At 42.3% G+C, this 24,681-nt stretch overlaps 2 protein-coding genes across 3 annotated transcripts in view; one reads left to right on the top strand and one right to left on the bottom strand.

The window, feature by feature from the left end:
• Nucleotides 1-1,090: 1,090 nt before the first annotated feature.
• TMEM252 (transmembrane protein 252) lies at nt 1,091-4,409 on the top strand. Its single transcript, XM_006261240.4, has 2 exons — nt 1,091-1,481; nt 2,590-4,409. The coding sequence occupies exons 1-2, from the start codon at nt 1,192-1,194 to the stop codon at nt 2,885-2,887; spliced, it is 588 nt and encodes a 195-aa protein (XP_006261302.1). The 5' UTR covers nt 1,091-1,191; the 3' UTR covers nt 2,888-4,409.
• Nucleotides 4,410-8,568: 4,159 nt separating this feature from the next.
• Nucleotides 8,569-24,681, bottom strand: part of PGM5 (phosphoglucomutase 5) — a 148,175-nt gene continuing 132,062 nt past the window's right edge. Inside the window, exon 11 of one of the 2 annotated variants that reach the window (XM_006261237.4) lies at nt 8,569-10,102. In XM_006261237.4, coding sequence (XP_006261299.2) covers nt 10,013-10,102 — 90 coding nt within the window. In that variant the 3' untranslated portion in view covers nt 8,569-10,012. The remainder of the gene's footprint in view (nt 10,103-24,681) is intronic. The other variant, XM_019478154.2, reaches the window with a different exon arrangement.

Raw genomic sequence — 24,681 nt, 5'->3', positions numbered from 1 at the left:
CTGAGGCACCCTGCACCCCAGCCAGTTGCTCCCCACCTGGCTATGATACAGTGTGCCTCGAGATGGGGAGGAGGTAGCCTTGGGCTGGTTTCTCCCTTGTCTCCGTGTACCTCAGTGTGCACTGAGGCACGTGGAGACCCTGCGCTGAGGCACACTGGGGCATGGACCCAGGGCTTCCTGCTCCCTCATCCCTGGGTTTGTCCCAGCATTCGCCACTTCGATGTGGTTTGCACCGCTTTCTTTCCAGGTTGGGTTTGGTTTTTTTTTGATGCTAGGAAAGCCCAATAGCTAATTTTGCCCCGGTGCTGCAAATTAGCTGTGCCGAACACCGATTAATGTGCAACTCATGTGGTCTGTGGCACTGTAAAGAGGTTTGCAGCAGCACAAGCCACATGTGTGTGAACATCTGGATCCAGCTTAGGTGTCTACATGCCTCTTCAGTCTCTTAAATACCTTTAAAAATCTGCCCCAAGCCAATAGTTATTGCCAGTTGAGAGAAGACGGAGCCATGGTAAAAGAATACAGCTGAACTTTAGTGGGGGAAGGAATCAAATTGCCATGATGCTTAGAATTTTTGTTGACTTTAAGCAATTTTTAATGAGCATTTATGTTATTGATGGGCAAACTGGACCTTTTCACAAAGAAAGAGCCATAAAAAATAGTATGGCCATTAAGTGGCGTGTTATGAACCCTGGAAAAGATTACTATATAGTGAATAAAAAGGATATAACCTGTAGAAAATGATCTTTGCCTCAATTTTTTTAACAGGGCAACAGGAAAAGCAAAGGCTTTTTCTTGAAGAATGTAACAATGCTACAAAGCAATGGCCAACACTTGACCCCCACTGATGGTCAGTGTTCAAACCTAAACCCTAATGCATAAACTCCTTCAGCAGTTCAATATGCAACCAAGGTTTTCAGAGATTACACTGGCAAAGAAAGGTTACAGGAAGTACTTGTTTTCCCTCTTTAGGCACTGTTATGATTATAAATTAATCCCAAGGGATATTATAGCTACTTCAAAGAGTTAATGAGTATCTTATAACTGCCTGCTTCTCTTAATTGTCCAAAGGCCAACGGATCCTTGAGTGTATAAAACACTGAAGAATGCAGATAGGAAGCAAAGCTGAGAGAGCAAGACAGGACAAGCAAGTGCATCAGAGGCTATCAGACACCACTAGGGCCTTGTATAATGGGGAAGATACCGAAAAGCATTTTTTCCATCTTTCGTATTCTTGTTCTTCTAATTGGCTTCTCCATTATTTGTTTGGGAGCCATTTGCATTTCCACAACCTCCTCATTATGCAAATGTGGCAACAATATGCTTGTTGTTTATACTCTGCTGCCCTTGGGTTTCTTTCTCCTTGTGACTGGAATCTTTTGGAGCACATACCATGAAACCAGCAAGCACAAGAGCTTTTTCTACAACATTATCCAGAGAACTCCCTCCCATAGAGAAATACACATCCACACCATAGACAGGTATGTATTGCAATGTACATGGATTTTGCTTTTGCATTTGCATTCTGCAGTTGCATTTTCTCAAATGAAATATAGACCACTGTAATAAAGAAAAGGCATTGTGGCTAGTATAGGATGTTTTATTCTACTTGTAGAAACAGAAGGATATCTTGAACCTTCACTTGCAGCAGGTTGCAATGAGAGTAGGAACAGTTTGGGTGATACAAAACAGTTCCCAGGACATACTGCTGAAAAAATTATTCTAAATGATTACAGTAACTTGTCCAAGTTCATTTCTGGAGTAAAGAGGGACAGCTTCACTGACTTCACTGGAGTTACATGAGAAGCACATTTCACCCATTTGTATATTCATAATAGATAGCTCAAAGCCAGCTGCTGTACCAGTGTTTCTGTCCTATTTCTCACCAGTATTTCTCAGGAAAGCCAATGCACTGGAACGTGTAGTTCCCTACATGGTCTATGCTTGAGGTTTCTGGGTAAATGTCCCTGCTATTTCTAAATGAAGTCTGATGCTTTAAGATGGACAGTTTCTTAAACTGGTTGGCCCTAGGCCTGGCAAAGTTTATAATAGGGTGATTGGATACAAATGACTCTTTTTAGTCTGTTGTGGTAACAGCACCATAACAACTGACAATAGGTGCTGTAGCAGCTCTATAAATACAATGCAGAGAAAATCTTGGTTAGATAACCAGTACAATACAGACAGCACTTTATAAAAATGTGCAGGGAGTGAAACACTTTTCTTTTTCAAATCAAACACTCTTTCAAGAATACTGTAATATGGATAATAAGTGCACAATAGTTACATGGCACAGCTGGGAAATCTTATACATAAGGATCACCAACCACTGATCACTTTTTAGTTTATGGGTTCTTTTTTGGCTTATTTTATTAGGATTGCTTAGTGAAAAATCACAGGAAAATATATCAGCACTTCTCTCATGTTTTCAGTCAATTTAGTCTTGCTTAGTTGTAATTCATGGCTTCAGTTTATGTTTTAAATCTCATCTAAGCAACTACAATGTAACAGACACGTATATATTTAATTCCACTCATATGCATTTCTTCTAATCAGTATATGCTTTATTTTGATTTGCTTATTTTTCAGACCCGATTTCTATCCTCCGTCCTATGAAAATAGCATTGATCCTGAAAAACAGATTGTCTCACTACCAGCTTCCTCTTCTGTCACAGAAGAAGAGACCTACAACATCCCGCCGCCTTTGTATACTGAAAGCAGCACAGAATTCATAGACGAAAGTAACTATGAGGAAGAACAGCCACCATCATATGAAGTGTCTGTGCAGCAGGGGGAGCAGCAGCAGCAGCAAACAGGCGAGCACAACTCAGATACAGAAGGGGTCTCAGGCACTTGTCAGGGACCCATGCCAGGAACCGGTTACTAATAATATGAACTGTCAAGAGACTTTAGAAAGAGCAAAGCACGTCAGCTATTCTGAGACAAAGTCAGTGGATAAGACACTGAATGTGCAAAGTACTGCTGGAAATAATGCTACACACAACCGTATTTAAGTACCAGGTTCAAGAGCCGCCTGTTCAGACAACACTGAATATGCAATCTGTGTTCTGGTGGCATTAAAAGGGTTGTTGGAGGAGGTTGTTTCCCATATTTTAAAAGAAGAACAATGCTTTCTGGCCTTAAAAGGGTCTGCTAATGATATTAAGTGCAACCCATAACTGTTGATTCATGCCAGCGTCATTGCAGCTTGTTTACATATTTCAGTATTTAACAGGCTTACTGTGGCTGCACAAAGAAATGTCAGTAAAAGATTCCATCACGTGAAGAACTGAAGCCCCTCGCTCCAGGCAGACTTGCAGATCCAGGGCTCGTTTAGGGTTCTGGGTTCTTTCTAGAAGGCAAAATGTTAATCAATATAAAAAATATCCATTATATCGAGGGAACCAACAGGCAAAAAAAGATGTGCTTTGTGTTTCCTGAGCAGCTTGGAGGAGATATTTATTCTTGGTGTTAAAAGAATGAGGGACTTGCGGCTGCCTCCAACAGTTCACTGTAGAAAAAAAACATTTCCTCCATCCCCCAGTCACTTGTTTCACTATAACTGTATCCCTTAAAACTATTGGGAACACCTGGATTTCCTTCTTTGTGGATTGAAGCTTAAGTATGTCTGTTAGTAGAGAACCCGAGCCTAAACTGCTAAAACTAATGAGAGACTTTCTAAAGATTTCAGCAAGTGTTTGACTAGTACTGGCTGGTATTAAGTGGCTCCACCTAACGCAGGGGGAGAAAAGGTCTTCGCTAATGTGGCATTTTTGCTTCAGCTTGACAGAGGAATAAGGAAAGACAAGTAATAGTCAACTCATCTCCCAAGCCGAATGACAAATTGACTTGCTGCCTAAAAAAATGCATTACGCTGTAAAGAACACACTGCTTAATGCTTTACACTGTTTAATGTTTCTAGATGATCTGTTTATGAAAGATATTTTGTATGAAAAATCCAACTGGTTATTTCCTTCTCATGCTCAGTATTTGTTTTTCTGCTTGCTTGGTAGCCTATGGAGGTATTGTAACAAAACTCCCTCGAGACACCTAGTACTGTACTGTACCTAGTTGACGTAGCTGCTAGGGTACTGAAGCCACTTCGTACACTGCAGGATAAGTGTAAATGTTGCTGCTTCATGATCGTATATTTATTAATCATCTTTGCATCTCATAAGGAGTTTAGGCTGCAAGTCCCAAACCATTTCTATTAGCATCTGTTGACCTGGGGAAAATGTTAATTCATTAGTTAGGAGTTGTTTTATGTTATTTGTAGTAATCTGAGTGTTTTGTACGGTAAATATTTGAAGCTAACCTGTTTACTTTGTGCTGTTAATAACTGATATTTTAATGTTGAATTGAAGCCATCTTTTTTATTTCAATAAATTTTATATTTAAACAAAATGGAATTTGTTTGGCCTAGAAATGGGGTTTCTATGCTTCAGAATGAACACATAGCACACAATCTGAACTCAATAGCTGTTATACACTGGTGAAGAAAGCATGGGTACGCAGTAGAAATCATCACAGAGTAATTTTGATTGCTTTACTAAAGGAAAAAAAAGCCTTTGATGAGCCAGTTCTATAAGCATTAATCTTCACAGCTGTATGGCTAGCAGCTTCCACTGATGTGTTACAAGACCACAGGGCACATCTGCAGGAGATGTTTACTGTGCAGTAGACTAATTAGCTGCATAGTAAATGTCTAAGCATCTACACATGCAGGGCTATGAGGCTGAAGTAAACTAATAAACTCCGCAGCACAGTGGAGTACAGTACTAGGTAGCACTTATAAATACAAGTACTATCCTGTTGCAGGGGTACTCTGCAGCAGCACACATGTAGATGCTGCCCTGCCTCGCTGGGGCACGAGGGATCTTCAGTGTGGGGGTTGCCTTGCACTGGAGCACCCTTGTGCCCCAGGCAGCCCCTTTGCAGCCTGTTGAGTCAGGTTGGAGCAGATGGTTGGCAGGCTGACCCCCTGGGTCCCATTGTCAGCTGGGGCTGCTCCCACCCAGCTCAACATGCTGTGGTCCTGGGTGTATGTGTAAACACAGAGCCCAGGAATAATAAACTTTGGCATGATAAGCACCGGAGTTCATTGTGTCATATTAATATGCACGTATGGATATGCGCCCACAGACAATTTATCATGTAATGGCAGTTCTTCATCATTGGCATTAGCTTTTGTTATGGCTTTATTTGAACATGACTCTGCACTTTTAAATGTAATTGGGATTTTACTTTTTATTTTGATGGAAGCAGGATTAGGAACCTTTATCAATCTTTCTTTACACTTACAGATCATAGAAGGCCTAACTACAAATCAATGCAGAAATTCAAAACCTGGAGAAAAATCAATGGAAAACTCAGTTCTCTTCTCTTGAGAATTATATTTTATTTTGGCAGCATTAGAAATATTAACACCCCCCCCCTTGTTGGAAATGGAATGGGAAGTGGGAATGTGATTACAACAAAGAAATAGGGCTTGGGAAACATTTTCTTTGGAGATGGAAGAAACTGAAAAAGAGAGAGTTTGTGAAAAAGGAGAGAGGAAAGGGAACCAAGTTAACAGTTGAAATAAGCACACAGGAAATGACATACAGAGTAGAGTAATGAGACAGAAAGGCAAAACAATGGGAGAAAGAAAGAGGGAAAGAAAGAGAGAAAGAGAGAAGAAAATGAACAAACCGAATGCAATAGCAGGATATTATCTCCATACAGGGAGAGATAGAGACAAATTAAAGAGGATACATAGCAAAAGGTTTTTTTTCTAAATGCCTGTACATACTGAAGAAGAGAAAGGAAGAAGAACGGAGGAAACTAACTGCTTTGGAAATAAGTTGTACAATGAGAGACTTCTTAGAAAAGTGGTTGCTTTAGACAGTCCCCCGCTTACTCAACAGGTCTTCTCTCTGGGTGCAAACAGAACCATAATTGCTGACTCTAGAGACAAAGACATATTTTTACTGATTTTTACTTATGCTTACACAATAGAAGAGGACTCCTGTTAGGAAAAAAAGCTCTATAAAGCTGTGGCTCCGTTGGGAAATTTGTGCTCAAGGTACATAGCCCCACAATATATGAGGGTATAATACCTGCCTGTCTTTTCATACCAGCCTTGTAATGCAGAAAAAGGCATTCCCCTGAAGAACTGGAAGCAACTTGCTTGGCTGGATTTGGGTAAAAATGAAGGTTCTGAACTCTTCCCTATTGTGTTACAGGAAATACAAAAAAGGGTTCATGAACTTTCACAGCCTTTCTGTGCCCACATCAAATCCAGGCCTTTGCAAGTATTAAGGACTCAGGAACCTCTGTACTAAATTAAATGTGAGATCAAAGTTTATGATTCAAAGTACAGTAGCAAAGTTTAAGAAGGGATTTGACATATAAGGAGGGAAGGAGAGACGTGAGGAAGGTTTAAGGTAGGAGGGAATATCTTGCTCAATATATGTTATTTCAGATACAGTCAATGGGTAATTATGAGCTTACTGGAAAATGATGTGGGTGATTAGTTTTGAGAAAAAAAATCAACAATCCTTTTAAAGTGAAAAAAAGACTTAAAATGGCAGAACCCACATTTTGCTTAGACTTTCCAAAACAAATTCACCATCAGCATGACTAAATATAGGAACTTTTAGATTAAAAGGATGCTTTTTTCTTTTATTGAAAAGATATAAATATTCAAAACCAGGATTCAGAACAGAATAGAGCCTTTTAGTCAAACTCTCACAAACAGCAGCCCTGTAATGATTTCCACCCTGTCACTAATCTCATCAGGGAGCTGTGCATCTTTTGTGTTCATTTATTCATGCTCACAGGTAAATCCTTTTATAATTGTGGGCAGTGACTTGGGGTGCAGAGAGAGACTACAGAGGTTTGCATGAGCCACATGGGGTTGCTATGGCTGAAAAATGGGTGCTGGCAGCAAGTGGAGGGTAAGCTTCTCCTGCAAACCCACACCTGAGTTGCTTTGTGCAGGGCTAGTCCTCTGCAGATATTTCCAACATTCAGAGTTCTTTTAATATTAAAAAAAGGCTCCTTTGTCAGCTTAGTGCCTGAGGAAAATTATTTGATGCCAGAAGCCACCATTGTGTAGTCTTAAAAATATTTAAGCTTGCTATTGAGTCTTCAGTGAGTACAGGGCAGTTATTATTGGGTAATGTCAATAAAATTAAGGGCACCAGAAATAACACAATAATATAACACAATGATATACAATGAACACAGAAACATATTTTTGGCTAACTGGCCTTTTTTCTGTTATACCCTACTTAAGAGTTCTTGTTCTCTCCCTCCCATATCTTTCCTCCCTTCTGCCTTTCCCTTTCCATCCCCTACATATTTTTCCATGCTATCATACTTGCTAGCTATTTTATTTTATCCACCCCCCCCCCCTCTTGGATTGCTCCTTCTCTCTTACCAGCTGGAAACAGAAGCTCATTTCCAAGCCTCCTTCATCTCTTTTTCTCTGGCCTCCATTTCTTTGTTCCTGAGATCCCACTCCCGACCTTGGTCAACTTTTCACAAAAGTCTCTTAGTGTTTTCCCTTCTTAGACTCCAGGAGCTCTCTTTTTTTCCCTTTTCTTTGTCAGTAGCTCTTCCTTTTTCAGCAGTCAGCTTTTAAGAAATTTCTTATATGTGAGCATGTCTACATGTTCATTAATGCACAGTAGTTACTTTACATTTAATTTAGTACTTGTATAAGCAAGTACTAAATAAATGTGCAGTAACCAGTTAATGTGCAGAAGTGCCAGTGACCGCCTTTTTAGTGATGCTACTGCGCAGTAGCGTATTAGCGCTGTCCATGCTTTGATGAGCTACTTCGCAGTGTTAGTGGGCTACTGCGCAGTTAGCATCTCACATAGACATACCCACTGTATAGGCAACAATTCAAACTGACTTTTGTAATTTTTGGTCGATGGTTGATTTATCTTTTCTTCAGGAGGCTTTTCTCTGTCTTTTTTATGGGATTTGGGCACAGTACATCATGTTTCTAGCAATCTGAATTTGTAGAGGCTTAGAAAATGGAGAGCTTTCTATTCAAACTCACCTCCATCAGGCAATCACCTCAAGAATTATTTAATTATCTGAGGCCATGTCATTATGTTGTGAAGTTTAAAAAATGCTTGCTTGCACAGGTCTTGACAGGATTTGCTGAAATGTGACTAGTGCAATGGGACAGCATTTTGAATGGAAATTTCTCTTAGAGTCTAGAGAGGTGCACCTGCAGCTGCATAAGTCTGAATAGTCTAAAATAATAGTGGAGGAACAGGAAGCAGTGTAAAGTGGGCCTAGGTAAAATGCAGGTTTTAAAGATAAGTAGTGAAGATGCAAGGGCCTTCTGATGCCTTCCATAATGCCTTCCAAAATTAACCAAAGCCAGAGAATCTCTTTTGACTTCTAAAAATATTTAATAATATTGTAGAAAAATACTGTGTTAAAAACATCAATGTTTCCTCTATTTATAGTCAATTAAGCATTTAATGTATTTCTATTAAAGGCGGTTTTATGAGTATGCATGGAAGTGCAGTGTGTCCTGTCCACAATCAGGTATTGAGACAGAAATCTGGCATTCCACTTTATTAGATACTAAATGTCAGAGCAATTTTTGACAGAAGTGCTGAAAGAGACCAAAACAATTTCCTTCACTGCAACATAATCTAAATTGCACTAAAATCTCGACAATCACAATGAGATAACACGCTGCAAAGAGTCAAATTGCACTAAGCCTTTGACAAATGTTATGTATGACAAGTGATCACACTCTGTTCCCAAGGAAGCAAAACGTTCAAACAAGTCACATGCACAAAGTGTTTGTGTTCTTGTTCAGAACAAAGCCAGGTACCGTGGTGAGAGCTGCAGTGTAATTTCACAAGCAGTAAAAGCACAAGTCTATGCCTACTTCTCTGCTTTGTGCTGGGTCTTTCTCCTCCTATTCCCCTTCACAACTCTTTATTCCATGAGCCTCTGTCAGAACAAATATAATGGAATCTGAGCCCAACAAGGTTAGTCATGTATTTTCATTTAATTCATTAATGTTTGTTTTTATTACTTCTTCATTAGATACCTATTCCTGATAAGTGGAACATGAGTGAATATCCCATGAGATGGATTTCAAAACCTTTATAACATTTCCATGATAATCCATTTATGAGAAATATACTAAACTTGTAGCAATTTCCCACAAAGCACAGTCAGCACTGCTATGATATGCATGCAATCATGAGAAATATTGCAAAAGGCAGCAGAGGCTCCCATGACTAACATATTAACAGAAGGAGACTTCTTCAACCTATTTTGACTTCCAAAACAATAATTACTCTCCTTTAAAAGAAAAGACTTAAATTCAGGAAAGTCTAGTGAGAGACATAAGTCACACTGATACAGTTCCAAACAGAAATTAAGGAAAGCAATGGCACCTTTCACTGAGAGAGTATGCAGGTATATACACAGCATTGCTATCAGTGTTAATTTGTGAGCCAGGTTATAGATAGGTAAGGAAAAAGTGGAATAAAGTTAGAAAATGCATCCTCTGGAAAGCTCAATATACTGCCCCTGGAACTCAGACAGCCTAAAGATTTCTTTGCAGACCAGCAAGAGGTGACAAGAACTACAAATGACATTCACCAAACACATGCTTGTATTGTAATCCCTTTCCTCATCTGCCTAGTTCAAAATCATTCTTACCCTTCTCACTCAAAGGATAAAGACAATACAGAAAGTCAACCCTTTCTGTCATACTAGTTCAAAGGCTGGGGGCTTTTTTTGGTTATTTTTGTTTCAAAGAAAGATATGGCTGCTATAATACAGAAGTCAATACAATATTATCTTTGGAGATCAATGCATCTGAATATGATCAAAATTATATTGAATTTTTATTCCCACCCCTCTCCCATTTCCTAAAACATTTTAAGTCATACAAGGCACAAACAGTTAACATGTTTCAGCAAGGTTATCCCTCTTCCTTGCCCTTTCTCTTTTGGCCCTGGGTTAATGATGCTTTGTGAGTTCAGGTGATGACGGTCGGTCCCTTACGTCCTGTCCTTTCATGGATCTGAGATATTTTCAGTGCGATTGCTATGAGAGGACTCAGCACAGCCTAGAAGAGATGAAACACAAATAAACTATGTTAAGGAGAAAAGTTGAGAAACATGTGATTTTAGATACCTGTTATTAATTTTTCTGTCTTGGGAACAGCATTAAGGAACACCCTGTGAAACTTTATACTTCAAATACAGTAAGTATGCAGAAAGAACAGATACCAGCTATCATATTGATAATGTCAAAACACAAGAGTAATTGTGGATTTGTTTGTGAAAACTGCAATACAAAACCACCTAGAGTCACAAACTTGGAATAATTTTTGGGCGTAAAATTGAAACTATATAAATGGTATTTTCACACACTGCATGGTTCACCTCTAGAATTCAGTGCCTCAAAATACTGAAGCAAGCAACTTAGCAAGTCTCATCAAAATATTCATATGGCTAAAATCACATGCAACTGTACCAGACACAACATTTAGAAAGAGTATGAAATCTCAATTGCCTTCAGGTGATGAAACATGATAAACTATACCCAGCATCTGTCTATATGTGAGGCCAGAAAAGGAGGATGCAGATACACAACAGCACTATTGCAATTCAACTGAAAAAAGGAAAATGTAAATATTGTTCATTGGTAGTTCCTGGTATTTTCTCTCAGGTCACTGAAGGACAAGAAAAGAAAAAGGGGCAGAGATGAGGTCTGTATTGGAACCTCATTTGGGAATTTGCAGACATTATACTTTTAGATGATCAGCACAATATGCTAAAATCCTGGCTTTCAAAACTTTTTTTCCTTCTAACTTACCTGAACTTTGGATTTTTTAAGGGGTGGGGAGTTTCTAATTCTTGGTGATTTTTGTTTTAAAATTATCAATGTTCCTATACAGCTTACATTCAAATGATCTGTTTATAACTTTAATAATGGTATCATGTTGTCGCTGTGCCTGCAGCCTTGGAGCTTGCATGTCAACAAGGTTTTTTGTATAGATTGCTAAATGAAAGGAATAGAGCCAAACTAGTTATGTACACATTGTGATGATGTAACGCTATTTCAGATTTGCTGTGTCATTGGTTGCAACAGAATTTATGGTCAGGGTTTGTTTTTCAGAACCTCATTAACTGACACATCACAGTTCAAAAAACTCTTCATGGCTAAGGACAGAAGTTACACATAAACCAGTTTAAGTGATCAGAAACTGGTTTAAACCTGTAACAGAACATAGGTTCAGTGCACATAAACCAGAAGTTCAAAATGGCTGAAACTGGTTTAAGATAAACCTGGTTGAATGTAGTATCAGACTTAACTGATTTGAGTCAAATCGGTTTATGGAACTTCTGTCCCAGATCCCTTCCTGGTTTAAGTTAAATCAGAGTCCCCCAGCATCCCGGCATGCTTTTCAGGCCTGGGCTGGGCTGGGCTGGGCTGTCTGCTCCAGAGAGCAGGGCTGGCCCCACCCCTCTCCTCCCTAGCTGGAGCTCCAACTGGCTGAGAAGGAGTGGGGGTTGCAGCATCTGCCAGGCTTCCCCTTGTCCCATCCTGCCCTCACCACTTGCTGCTCAAGTAGGGATCCTCCCTCCCACCCCTCTCCCATGGCAGAGACCCCAGTGGCATGGACCCTGGCCGGCATCTGGCCATGCCCCTCACCATGCTAGCTAATGCTGAGAGGGGTGTGTGTGTGTCTCCAATTTTACTGCAACAAAGGCAGATAGAACAGTGTTTGCTTAGGGCAAGAAGCCAGTGGCTTGCAAATGCAAATGCACCCTGCAGATAAAAAGAGCTTGAAACTAATGAGAGAGATGTGTTTGTTTTCTATTCTAGGGCTTGATGGGCTGAAAAGCTTTGAGTTCTGATAACCCCCATGCTGGCTTGCTTGCTTCAATCGGTGAGTGTTTCAAGCCCTCAATCTGTGAGTGTTTAAAAGGGAACAGAGAGAGGTGTGAGAAATGACTGGGTTTGCAATGAATGTAAACTGTGAATATTGCCAGTTTGCTGCAGACAGTATGAAGAAGCAGGGAGAGGGACATTGAAAAACCAGTATCATCAACAGATGCATGTAGCCCACACAAGCAGTACTCCCCTCATTTACCTCAGAGTGCTAGCCATGGGCTGGGGGCTGGCAACACTCCCCACCCCATAAGCAGCGAGCAGGGAAAAGCCTGACAAGGGCTGCTTCCCCCTCTCCCTCTCTCTCCCCTTCCCCCTCCCGGCACACACTGGCTGGGGGCTGTGCAGGCCAGGGTGGGGGTTTAAATCCCTACCTAATCATAGCGTCCTGATAGGGCCTGGCCATGCCCTCCCCCCCTCAGCTGAGCACTGTAGAAGGGAAGTGAGGGCTCTCTCTAACGCCCCTTGACTGCTAGCCTGAGCCACTGGAAGCATGTGTCTTCATTTTCTGAATAAAAAGTGAATGTCTATCTACTTGCAAATCAGTTCAATCTTTGCAAAGATTGAATCAATTCAGGCTTCGGCTTTTTGAATGCCTGTCCCTAGCTCATATGTCTAGATCTGCTTCTACTGTGAGATCGCTGAAATAGAAAACAATGGCACTGAGTTCATGTACACAGTATGCAGAAGATCAGTTCTAATATGTGTTGGCAAACACTGCAAAGTCAAATAATAAAACGAGCCAGTTTCAAAGATCTGGACAAAATCATTCCCCAGCATGGGGATATCAAAGAAATATCATAGGTGTGTTTGGGTGAAAGGACACTGCCCTACCATAGGAGACAGGGAAATGGCTTGCAAAACTCCTCAGACCTGGAGGGCTGTCAAGGCACAGAAGCATCTTTGTCTTCCCACTGGCTTTAGACTGCTTCTGGCTTTGCCCCCATTTCTGATAATGACTGCTCTAAAGCCTCTTTCTGTCTTTCTAAACTGGAGATGTAAAGTTAAAACAACACACCCAACTCTCACCAGTCGTATTAGTCCCCTGATATCATGAGCAATAAAATGCATTTATAAAGTATAAAGAAGAAAAGAAACATCCTCCCACCCTCCCAAGCAAACAAAAGACATTCAATACTTTGGCTAACAGCCAGTACCAATTTACTCAGGACTCTTAACTGTTTTCCCTAAGTATTTTAGTCCTCTACTGTGGTTGCATGTTTTCAAACATTGCTTAACTACATTATTTGCTTCTTACCAATGCACTCAGAAACTTGGCTACAGACAGAAATTACACATGAACCAGTATAAGTGATTGGAAACTGGCTTAAAAGTATAAAAGAAGTTCAGTGCATATAAACCAGTTTCAAAATGGCTGACCAGGTTTAAGATAGACTTGGATGGATGTAGTGTCAGACAACTGATTTAGGTTAGACTGGTCTATCGAACTTCTGTCCCAGAGCTCCTCCTGACTCAAGTTACCTTGCAGTCCCCCAGCATCTCAGGATGCTTTGTGCCTCCCCTGCTCCCCCCACCGGATGGACAGGCTAGCCTCTGCTGCTGGTCTCTGGCCAGCCAACCAGCCCCACCCCTGGGCTGTCACAGAGCTGAAGCAGCAAAGCCTATGCTCCCCAGCCTGTGTCCTGCCTGCACCTGTCAGCCCTGCAGCCTGCATCCTGTGCCAGGGCAGGGAAAATCTTCTGAGGTGTGGGGCTCCTCTTCCATGGGCAGACTCCTGCTGCAGGGGCTGACACCAGCCCAGGAGACTGCTTCTCCCTTCCCACCTGCAGGGGCAGAGAAACAGAGCCGCCCAGCCCCAGCCCCCAGCCACAGGAAGCCCTGTGCCAAGGGCGATTCCCTCTCACCCCCTCCACCCAGTTGGCCTGCTGCTCAGCCCCGCCCCTGATGAACTGGCAGCTTGTTGGCTCTGAAAAACCTCATCCTAATGGCATAGTTAAATCCAAAAAATCATCCTCAGCAAACAAACTACACGTGATTCTGATGCAAAAAAAAATAAAAATTAAACTGCCCATGTTTGCTTGAAACTTGCATAGATCTTAGGTTTTTTTTGACAAATGTGTCCTGTGTTCATGTATGTAAGGAAAGCCAAACACAGGTAAGTGAGTATTCATGGTTTAATCTCAAATATTTTGTGTGGCTCTGAAATTCTCTCCTCCCAATCTATAATCTAAACCTCATCTTTGAAAAAAAACCCAAGCCTCATAATTTGGTTAATGTCTCTAGCAAAAGCCTGGGAAAAGTTAAAAACAACAAGAGCCTATAGTGAGAGCATGTGCACAGCTTGGGATCCAAAGCATTTTAATAAGCAACAGATAACTGCAACTTTCTTCCACATCCGTCATGCATCTCTGTATTTTCTCTTGTGAAGTAAGGATGGATGTAGAGGAAAAACCAAATTAATATAAGGCCTTTGGCTAACCTTTGTATTTATGGGCTATTTGCATCTTAAAATGCCCCAGTGTGGGAAGACTTCATAACACAGGGCCAGCTGCTTTTATTTACATTGCCATCTGTAAGATATTAAGCATTACCTATTTTTCTACTGTCTTCTATTATCACACAGAAAAATAACAAAAGTTAGCCAGTTATTAAAATAATGTCACAGCAAGGCAAAGATCCATGGCTATTAAAGCTTTATGGCTAAGTACAGAGAGTCAAAAAGCCTGATGCGGAATCGATTCAGTCTTTGCTGGTTTCTCCAAGATGCACAGATTGAACCAATAAGGAACTGAACTGATGTTCAGTTTTCAGTTGGGAAAGGTAGAGAAAGGCCTATACTGACCCAGTCCAGAAGATCAGGGATGCTAGAGCCCACCTCCCAGCCTAGCCACCATTGTGAGCCCAGCTGAGTGGGGACATCCCTGATTGGCTGCTCAGCACACGCCCCCAACCCTATGCTGTCTCCCTGAAGGGGATTGAGCCCCCATGTTGTTACTTGTCAGCTCTGTGTTCCTGAGCACCCAGCTTGCTGGACTTACAAAGGACTTTTTCTATTCTGCCCCCGCATCTCATCTAACCAGAACCAAGCAGAAGAAAAGTTTAATAGGCATCTCAGGCTGTACATTCCCTGGTCCCAGTATGGGTGGCCTATTTAAACTTAATTGACTAAAACTTGGTTGCTGGGTTAGGGAATGCTGAGGCAAGAGACCGAGTCAGAGGGGGTATAGGCAAATTTTGAACAATGGTTAATGGTTCATCACAACGTCCAGCCCATTGGAGACCTAACCACAAATGCTGTCATACTTTTCCTGGGTTGACTGGTAGAAGTCCTCCCCACAAAGTTTATGAATACTCCAAGTAATCCCCTTAAATATGTTAAAAGACCACAGTAAGATCTGAAAGTCATGCTAAACTGAGGCTTATTCACAACAGGTAAAATACAAAACACTGATGCTGATTTAACAGTGCAAGCATAGCTAGGCCATCTGAGAAGAAACAATGTGGTATCCCTTCCAGTATATCTTTTATATTCATAATCATTTCAAGCTGACTCTTAGGTGTCTGGTTACTCCTTAAAACTTTATGTCTTTCCTGGTTGTTAATCAGTTTCTTGAGATGTTTCAAACCAGATAACCTCTTGTCACTGAAAAAGGTAATTCATGTAAATTGAAACTGTTTATATAACAGGATTTTCTCTGTCAATTACAGCTTGGGACCCTCTTAATTTACACAATTAAAAGAACACTTTGAAGAGGTTGGACTAAGGTATTTAATTCTTTTAATACAGAAAGCTGTAAAGCAGCAAAGAGTGTGCTTCAAGAGGGAGAAATCTCTCTGACACCATCCACTGTTGTTCTTGAGAAGCTGGGATAAGCAGAGTGTCTCTTTCGGTCACCTGTTTAACCTTCAATGATAATGCTAGGAACTTTGCTTGTCAACAAAACACCCAAGTGCCTTGGAACAGTTGGATCCCAGTTCTCATTCTCTCTCTTTCTTTTTCTCCCTCTTTCTCTCTCTTTTTTCTTTTTCTCTCTAGGCATAGCTTTCTGAACCAGAATTTTATTAATTAATCTTGAGCTAGGTTTCCCCAAATACTCAATTAAACCAGGGAAATATTGTAATTGTTTTTGTTTGTTTTTCCTTGCATGTCTATTATTACTAGTACCATTATAAATTTCATATACTTAGCAATAAATAACTTTTATAGTCAAACTGGTGGTAACCGGGTGTATTTTTCCTTCTCTTCTTCCCCTGATTCAGAGATATTCTGTTCACCTGTATGCTTGTGTCTGACTGCATTTTATTATTACCTTAATTAACTGATTCCTGGCGTATGATGGTGTCAGCCTGTACATGCTGATCAACCTGGATGGGTCAGGATTGTCATGGTAATCTGTGCGTGTGTGTGTATGTATTTGATTGATTTGGTGGCTGGAGGAACCCAGCCCCATTGAAACTGAGTCCTGCAAGATAGCCCCATTGGGGGTGAGGACTTGCAGAAGGGAAAAATACAGCTCCATATAGAAACACAAGTAACACAAGCAGAATATTGATAGAATTACAAAGACCCTAAAAATGTACCCCTAATAAATAAGCACATCCCAAAGTAATGGGCAAATCTGGTAACAATGCCCCTAAGCGCCAGTCCACCTGGGAGAAGCCTCTACCTTAGCAGGTTTCCCCAGCCCAGGTTCCCTAGCCCAGAGCAGTCCCAGGGTGCTGAAGGGAAGTCCCCACTTCCCGCTCAGCTTCTGCCACAGGAGGGAGGGGGAGGGAGTTCCCTGGGCCGAGTACCTGCCCGTGCAACCAGGCGTGGGGGTACTAAGGATAGGGTGGTCACTGGTCCTGTTTTATACCAGACCATCCTGTTTTTAAACCCTTCCCCTGTCCATTTGTAAATGAGGAATGAACTACAAGAAGTCCTGTTTTTCAGTTCATTGGTGGAAATACATGTTATTCATTTGTCCTTACAATTCTATTGGTTGTGCCTAGAGGTAGGGTGGTGCACAGCCATGAGGAGTAGGGTTCCATGCCAGCCAGAGAGGGAGGGAGGTAGCTAGCCTTTTTGTGGTGGCCCTGCCCCTTGCTGCTGACTGGCCAAGGGGTCCAGTGGCCCCACCCCACACTGCTGATTGGCCAAGGTGGCTAGCCCCACCCCTTGCCACTGATTGGCTGAGGGGGCCAGTGGTCCGTCCCCCCCAACCAAGGCGATGTCCTGTATTCTGGGGATGAGTAAGTGGCTACACTGACTGGGGAACCCCCACCTCAGGGGCTTTCCCACCCTGCACTGTGGAGAACCCAGCTGGTGGGGCAGGTGCCAGGCCAAGTGGGTGCATCCCCCCTGGCCTCTCAGAGAGGTGGGCAGCTGGCAAGGGGGCAGAGCTGGGGCAATCCCAGCCCATTCAATGGGTTGCAAGGGGGAGAAGAGCACCTGCCTTGGGGGCTTTTCCCCCCGCCACCCTGCACCATGCAGACCCAGGCTGGGGGGGGATCTGGGGGTCTGCTCACCTGGCCCCAGTCCCACTAGGCTGACAAGTGCAGGCAGGAAGCAGGATGGGGAGCAGATGCTTTACTGACTCAGCTGTATGGTAGTTATAAGTCGAGCCAGCCCTGCTCTGCTGGAACAGACACACAGCCCAGGGCTGCAAAGCATCCTGGGATGCTAGAGGACTGGAAGTAATTTGAATTGGGAGGGGATCTGGGACAGAAGTTTCATTAACTGGTTTTACCTTAATCAGTTAAGTCTGATACTATATCCATCCAGGTGTAACTTAAACTGGGTTCAGCCATTTTGAAACCTGTTCTGTTAGCTGAACTTGTGCTGTTACAGGTTTAAACCAGTTTCCAATCACTTAAACTGGATTATGTATAACTCCTGTTCCTAGCTTATGCAGCTGCTGCACAGGATCCAGGGGTACGATTTACCCCCAGCAGTACACTGAAGAGGTTTAATTATCTCACCAGTGGGTGTGTCTACATGTTCATTAATGCTCAGTAGTTACTCTACATTAAGATTAGTACTTCTATAATCAATCACTAAATTAATGCTCAGTAATTGGCATTACTGCGCAGGAGCTCCGGCACATGCCTTTTTCACGACGCTACTGTGCAGTAGCCTAATAGCACTGGACAACAGCGTATTAGCACTGTCTGTGCTGTAATGTGCTACTGCACAGTATCATTAGACTACTGCAGTTAGTGTCTCATGTAGACGCGCCCCATGTTACACAAATCTAACTGCAGAATTCTAACCTAAGTTACAGTAGCAAGGACCAACAGAACTCAGTTTTCTGGGACAGTTATTAATTCTTCCATGTTAGAGAGAGAGAAACAAGTAGTTCAAATGTAAACAAAAGTAGCCTAAAGTTTGATGTTTTGGGGTTACATGAAGATGGCTGATTTACCAAATGTTTTTCTTTAGCTTCCTCTCCTTCTAATCTCTCTTCCCCAATCTAAATTTTTCCATTTCAGTTTTCCCATCTGTTAAAGAATGGACATAGTACTTAGCTGATTCACTGGGAAACTCTGAATCTTAAACACATTCCTGCTCCTGCTCTTTTCTGTTTTTAAACATTACACAACATGAGCTCAGGACCATTTCTCGTGGTGATATAGTCTACATTAGACACCAGAGAGAGAGGTAGTTTGTCTGATATCAGCCAGAAGGCAAGGTGGCACTTTAAGCCCCCTCTACACTTGCAGGAAAAGACACAATGGAATCTAATGCATGATCCACACAATTACATCTCCTGCCTTGCTACATGTGCATGGCAGGAGGCATGACTGTGGGATCATGCATTAGATCCTATCACAGTTTATTGCTGGTGCAGGGGGCACCTGATCCTGGGCTCCCCATCAGAGGCAGATTAAGATTTAATGGGTCCCTGGGCTCCAGTGGGGGAGGGGCCCTTTCCCCTCCTGGTGCTGCTGCTGCCGAGGGCAAGGCAGGGTGGGCATCCGTGCCCCATGGGCTGGAGTGGCACTGGGGAGGAGGTCTGAGGGGGCTATAGCCACCCCAAAATTCATCTTAGCCCCCCTGTAGCCACCCTCCCAACACTGCTGTCCACCCACCTGCCCTGCGCAGCTGACCCTGCAAAGGTGTAGCACTTCTGGCAAGGGTGGCTTGAGCCTCTTCCTGGTAGGGGGCTGGGCCAGGGCTGGGCTCGGAGCAGGCACGAGCAGGGTGGGCTGTGCAGGGCAGGTAGCAGTGGCACTGGAAGGGTACATGCCCACCTCTCCTCCCTGCCCCCCGCCCCTCCTGACATGCCTGGCGGAGATAAGTGGGCTAAGGGTGGATGTGGGCTGCCTACTGTGGGCTCAGGGCTCTCTGCCCTGCTGCCTTTGGCCTGGGGTCCCTGCATCTGCTGTCCACAACTGTGCAGCTCCCAGGGCATGCAGTGGTTCCTGGGTCTCGCTTCTGACAGCCCCAAGCATCTCTTCAAGGCTACAATGCTGCCTGTCTGCAAGAGGGAACCTACCATTTCCCACAGGAGCCCAGATACCTAGAGGGGCCCTGATTGGCAGGGGCCCCTGGACCCAGGCCCTGCCAGCCCATGCAGTAATCCACCTATGCTCCCCCTGCATCAGCAAAAAAAAGCTCCTGCAGCTAGGAGCCCCTTCTGTTGAAAGGCTCCCTGCTGTGGGACTGCCCCACACACTTCTAGGGCTTGGGGTTGACAGCAGCTGTGATCCCCCAGGCCCAGGGATTTCATGTTACGTATTGTGGGCATGGTGTACCCTTGCAGCTGGGAACCCTGTCAGCTGACAGAGCTCCCAGCCACAGGGGAGAGACCCTGTTACACATGCAAATTAAACTTGATAGCAACCAGCTATAAGGTAAGCACATGTTTTCAACGTCTAACTTTATAACTGGTTGGATCTTTTTATCGTGTGATAGCTACTTTGCATGTGTAACTGGTCTTAAGGAAACTGCACAATTAGCCAGTTAATTGTGTAATACCTGTAATGTATCGAGGGGACCATAGGGCATTTATACACATATGTTTGTCTGCTCCCTCTTGTGCATCAGAGCAGACTCGATTAATTGAGTCTGCTCCGCACATGAGCTGATGCACCCAGTGCTGCATCACTTGCATTTGTATGCATTGGCGATGCATAGAGGGTGCACGGGGGTGTGAGTGCCGGCCAGGGAGTGGGAGCACCGGATGTAGGCCACAGTCACTTCCGGGAGTGCTGCGGCTGCTTCCGGGAACGGTGTGGCTGCTCACTGGACAGTAGGTTTTGATGCAGGGGGACCCCCTCCTCCCCCCCAATTGTCGAGATTGGCTGTGGGGGACCCCCTGGTCGCTGACTGATCACTGGGGGGGAGGAAAGGGCACCAGTTGCCCATGTTCATATGAATGGCGAAATGCTTGTCAGCACTGAGAAAATAGTGGTGCACTTTTGAACTAAAGCACCTTCAATGTGTTTTAGTTCAAAAGCATGCTTCTATTTTCTTAGCGCTAGTCCACATTTCACAATTTATAGAAATGCATGTGCTGCTGGTGCTGCGGTGCAAAGGTGTACAAATGCCTTTAGAGACTAACTGGTTCAGTGAAGTATATGCTTTCTTAGGTGATAGACTAGTTCCTAAAAGGCTATGAATGGACATGGAGAAAGCAGGGGCTCTAAACAGAAAGGAATATAAATACAAAGGCTAGGGAAATGGGAAGGAAAGGACAGGGGGAGGGCTATGTAGTTGGGTTGACTAGATCAGTAGAGATTAACAAGGCAGTTAACCCGTTGAGGGACATAGGAGTTATAAAAGCTAGTCCAAGTAACGAGATAAGAATCCACAATCCCCGCTGAGACCATGCTCAGCACAATACATACTGCAGATGACTTTTTGTTCTGAAATGTCACATTCAAGTTGTTTTTTAAAGCTTTGTTGTTTAAGAACACATACTCTGAGGTCAGCAGTAGAATGTCCAGAGGTTAAAGTAGTCTGGCATGTGGTTTGGGGTTTTTTTACATAGCAGTTGGTTGGTTTCTATATAGTGTGGTGCTATAGACCCAGATGCCAGCCGCGCTCCTTCATCAACACACAGAAGAAGCCAGGACAACACACATGATGCAGCACAATTCATGGAAAAATTGAAGAAATTAATAAATAAGCAAATATGAAATAGACCTAGTATTTGTTACAAACTACCATACTGGTATATGAATGCAAAGCAGGTTGTATCTTCAGCTGTGTTTGTCCCATAGTGCTTTGCATGTCGATCAGCTTGCCTGACTTAGGCAGATTCCTGCTGGATCTTGCATTCCAAAAACAGACATTGTTTGGGAGAGTTTAATTCATGTCACTACTCTCCAATGTGGCTGACCTGGCTATCCTACAACATCAAGCTTTCTTAGCCTGTGCTCCTCTACTTACAGTATTTCATTGGCCAAAATGAAGTGATGCACTCACTGTCTGAGGACACAAAGCTGACAGTGCTGCTCTTCTGCATGCTCTGCTGGCTGACTCAAGGGCATTGATAATAATGGCAATCTCAAAGGTCAGGAGACCAACTGTTCTGCCTGCAGCAGCAAAGAAAAGGGTGTGTGTGTGGGGATGGGAGTGTGCAACATTGGAATGTAACATGAGTTCTGCTTGGAAACTGACCTCCAAACACTTAATTCATTTTTAGTTCATCTGAAGAGCTGGGACGCAAGGCACATGGTCAATAAACGCATTTTTATGTTCACATGAACTCTAACAATTATTGTCACAAAATGTATTTTTAAAATATCTAGGTGATAGATATGGGCTTGGAAATGCTTGCAGTGTATCCAGATGTCCTCAGCATGGCATACTGTGAAGTGACCTAGTGCTGGACTGGAAGCTAAATTATTTGAATGACAAGAAGCACACAATGTTATACAAAAGAATGATCAAAGAGTTGAAATCCCTACTGCCACTATGACTCACCTACCCACAAACTATATGGAATGTAACAGCAAGTGAAAAAAATTGCAAAAACATGCTTGACACTTTCTATACATTTTAATATCTATCTGTATCCCTCCCTAAAGACTCCTCAGATTACCTCAAAACACCTTCAATAGACAGAATGTAATTTTCTAGCAAGTTATGCTGGTTCTTTATCCCAAACATTGTTAAATACATAGAAACGGATGTTTCCTGCTCATTAATTCTATGGAACATAAGAACATGGGACGGTGAGAGACCTCCTGGGTTAATGAGTGCAGTCCCATCCTATCATAGGCATCACAGCATATTATCCCCTTTTTTTAACTGATCTATCCCCAATCTTTAAATAGGCAGTTTTTTGTCCCTACTATTATTATCAGAAAACTGTTTTATAACCTCACTCCTGAGATTTTTTTATTTTCTGTGTCAGTAGTTAAAACAGACAGAGGATAAATTCTGTCACGGAATACTGCTAATCTAAGTTTTCTATAGATGGTCAATGTGACAAAGCATCTAGTTCAAGTATGTCTATGGAACTATAAAGCAATTTATGATATTTGTGATCACTTTGTCCTTTGCCTGTAGAGAACCTGAGGTACAGAGCCCTTAATGGGGTTCCTATGTACTATCACAATGAAACAACAGATCACTATACTGTAAAAACAATAGCACACAATACTCTGTGTTAAGAAATAGTACATACTTGAAATAATCCAACCTTTTTTTCTGTGCTGTTTCCTATGACTGCATGACTACACCATTTGAGATAACTTTAACCATCAAACCAAATCAAAAGAATTACAAAACAACTGACTTTTTTTGGTCTTCATAACCACTGATATTTTTGAACTTCATATTTCAAGCTTCATGTTAAGGCCTTATCCAACTTCAAAAGTTGTACCCAGGTAGCTTGGCAAAGGACAAATAAATATTAGCCTTCTGTTGCAATCTGTACATGCAATAAATTTGGGGCAATTCCTAAATGGAAACTACAATGAACATAAGGTTCACCAACATCTTATTTTAATACGATACACCCTCTTTGCTAATCTGCTATACCTTTCATCTGTGTTAAATTTAGCATAAACAACTGTTGAATTAACTTAAGAAAAAACATGCCAATACACAAAAGTTCAAGGTACTAGATAATAATATGCATGAGCTAACTGTTCCTATTGAATGATAAGAAAATTAACTGGCAGAGGTTGCTTCATGGTTGGCTAGTAGCTAAAGAAGTGGCCTCCGTCTGCATGGCCTTTAATACCCTTTACTTAGTCAGCAAGAAAACAGCCTTCTTAAAGGGAAAACTAGCGCAAGTGGCATAGACGTTGACTTGTTATCAAGTAATTTTTCTCATTTTAAGGAAACCTTTCAAAATTAAAAGTGTACAAGGGCTTTTAGTTTGTTTAGCAACTATCTGGCAGTGCAGTTAACAATTCTATGAAATAAAAATGCTCAAATTCTCCACTATATTTTGCATTTATAGTCACAGATAGTTGTTTTTTTTAAATCAGGGTCTGTGGTGGTGATGTTTACAGACCACTGTAAAGGCTACTTCCTGGCTGGCTAGTAGCTGAGAGTCATGGAAAGTGGGGATCCCTTCCTTAGCCAGTCAAAAAGCAGCCTCTCTGTTCACTTCACCTGATCACTCATACCCAGAAGCACTGCATATTCATTTTTATCTAGAACCTTGGACTTTTATGTGTATCAGCCTGTCTATTTTTTCTTCTTTATCAATCAATTGGTTATGCTAAATTTAACCTAGATAAAAAGTATAGCATAACTGTATGGGAGAGAATGCTATAAATCAGGGATTGCCAACCAGGCGTACACATACCCCTGGGGGTACTTGGGAAGGCCCCAGGGGGTACACAGAAGTGGCGCAGAGAAGCAGGGGCACTTCTAGTTTCCACCAGTGGCACTTCTGGTTTTGCCATCTGGTTTTGCCACTGTGCATGGGGGACCTCCCTTTCCCACAGTCATTGATTAGCCAGGGGACCCCCTGCTTCTCGACCAGCCACCGGGGGTACACCAACCAAAATTGAAAACCCCTGCTATAAGTAGTATTTTGGTGACCTTGGGGTACATTGGTACCTTCAATTTAGTGACTACACCATTTTTATGGTCTATTTGTAAATTGGAATAAAACACCTTAAACAACGTTTTTTTCTGCCTACCTACCAGAGTACAATCAGTGATATTGGAATCTTTTAAAAGGAAGTTGTAAAATTAAAAGTTAGAGAGACCAGAAAGCCAACATACTACCCTTGTTGGCATGGAGCTACCATATTTTGATTCAGTGGAAGAAATAGTTTCTTGAGGCCATAACCAGCTGGCATAGTTTGAACAGACCTGAGAATGCTTTAATCAATTCCAGAGCTTTCACAGTACTGATCAGAGGAGCCACAATCAGTTCCTTCAGGGTTTCTGTACTTAATTTTGGCCACGGCTAAGAACCCTACCTCAAATGTAATTGCTGACAAATTTTTATTCCAATGAAGCTGAAGAGAACACTGATGGTGCTTGTACTTATAGGCATTAGATTACTCGTGCACTCTATCCTCAGAGGTGGCAATAGTAAAGCTCCTGTCTAGACCTTCTGAAGTTCTTCAACCTTGACAGGAATTTATGTTCATTTCCAGCACTCCAAAAGTGGTAAAAATCAATTGATAATGATGTCACCAAAATAAGTGAAAGGAAAAGAGTAGAACAAACCACCATACTTACATCCACAAAACTAGCAATCATCCCAAACACATCATAAAAGCTGTAATCTACAGTCAGGCCCTCAGACACCATTGCACCTACTCTAAGAAGAATACTTGCAATACCCACCTTGCCAATCTGAAATCTCCCTTTATACAGCAAGA

The sequence above is a fragment of the Alligator mississippiensis genome, chromosome 3, assembly GCF_030867095.1.
Source record: "Alligator mississippiensis isolate rAllMis1 chromosome 3, rAllMis1, whole genome shotgun sequence".
NCBI classification, from domain to species: domain Eukaryota; kingdom Metazoa; phylum Chordata; order Crocodylia; family Alligatoridae; genus Alligator; species Alligator mississippiensis.
This window is presented reverse-complemented; position numbering and strand designations above follow the sequence as displayed.

Bases quoted from the DNA above. Each gene is read 5' to 3' on its own strand.
- TMEM252 (XM_006261240.4), top strand. From the start codon at position 1,192: ATGGGGAAGATACCGAAAAGCATTTTTTCCATCTTTCGTATTCTTGTT. The intron at 1,482-2,589 runs GTATGTATTGCA...CTTATTTTTCAG, and splicing joins CACATCCACACCATAGACAG to ACCCGATTTCTATCCTCCGT.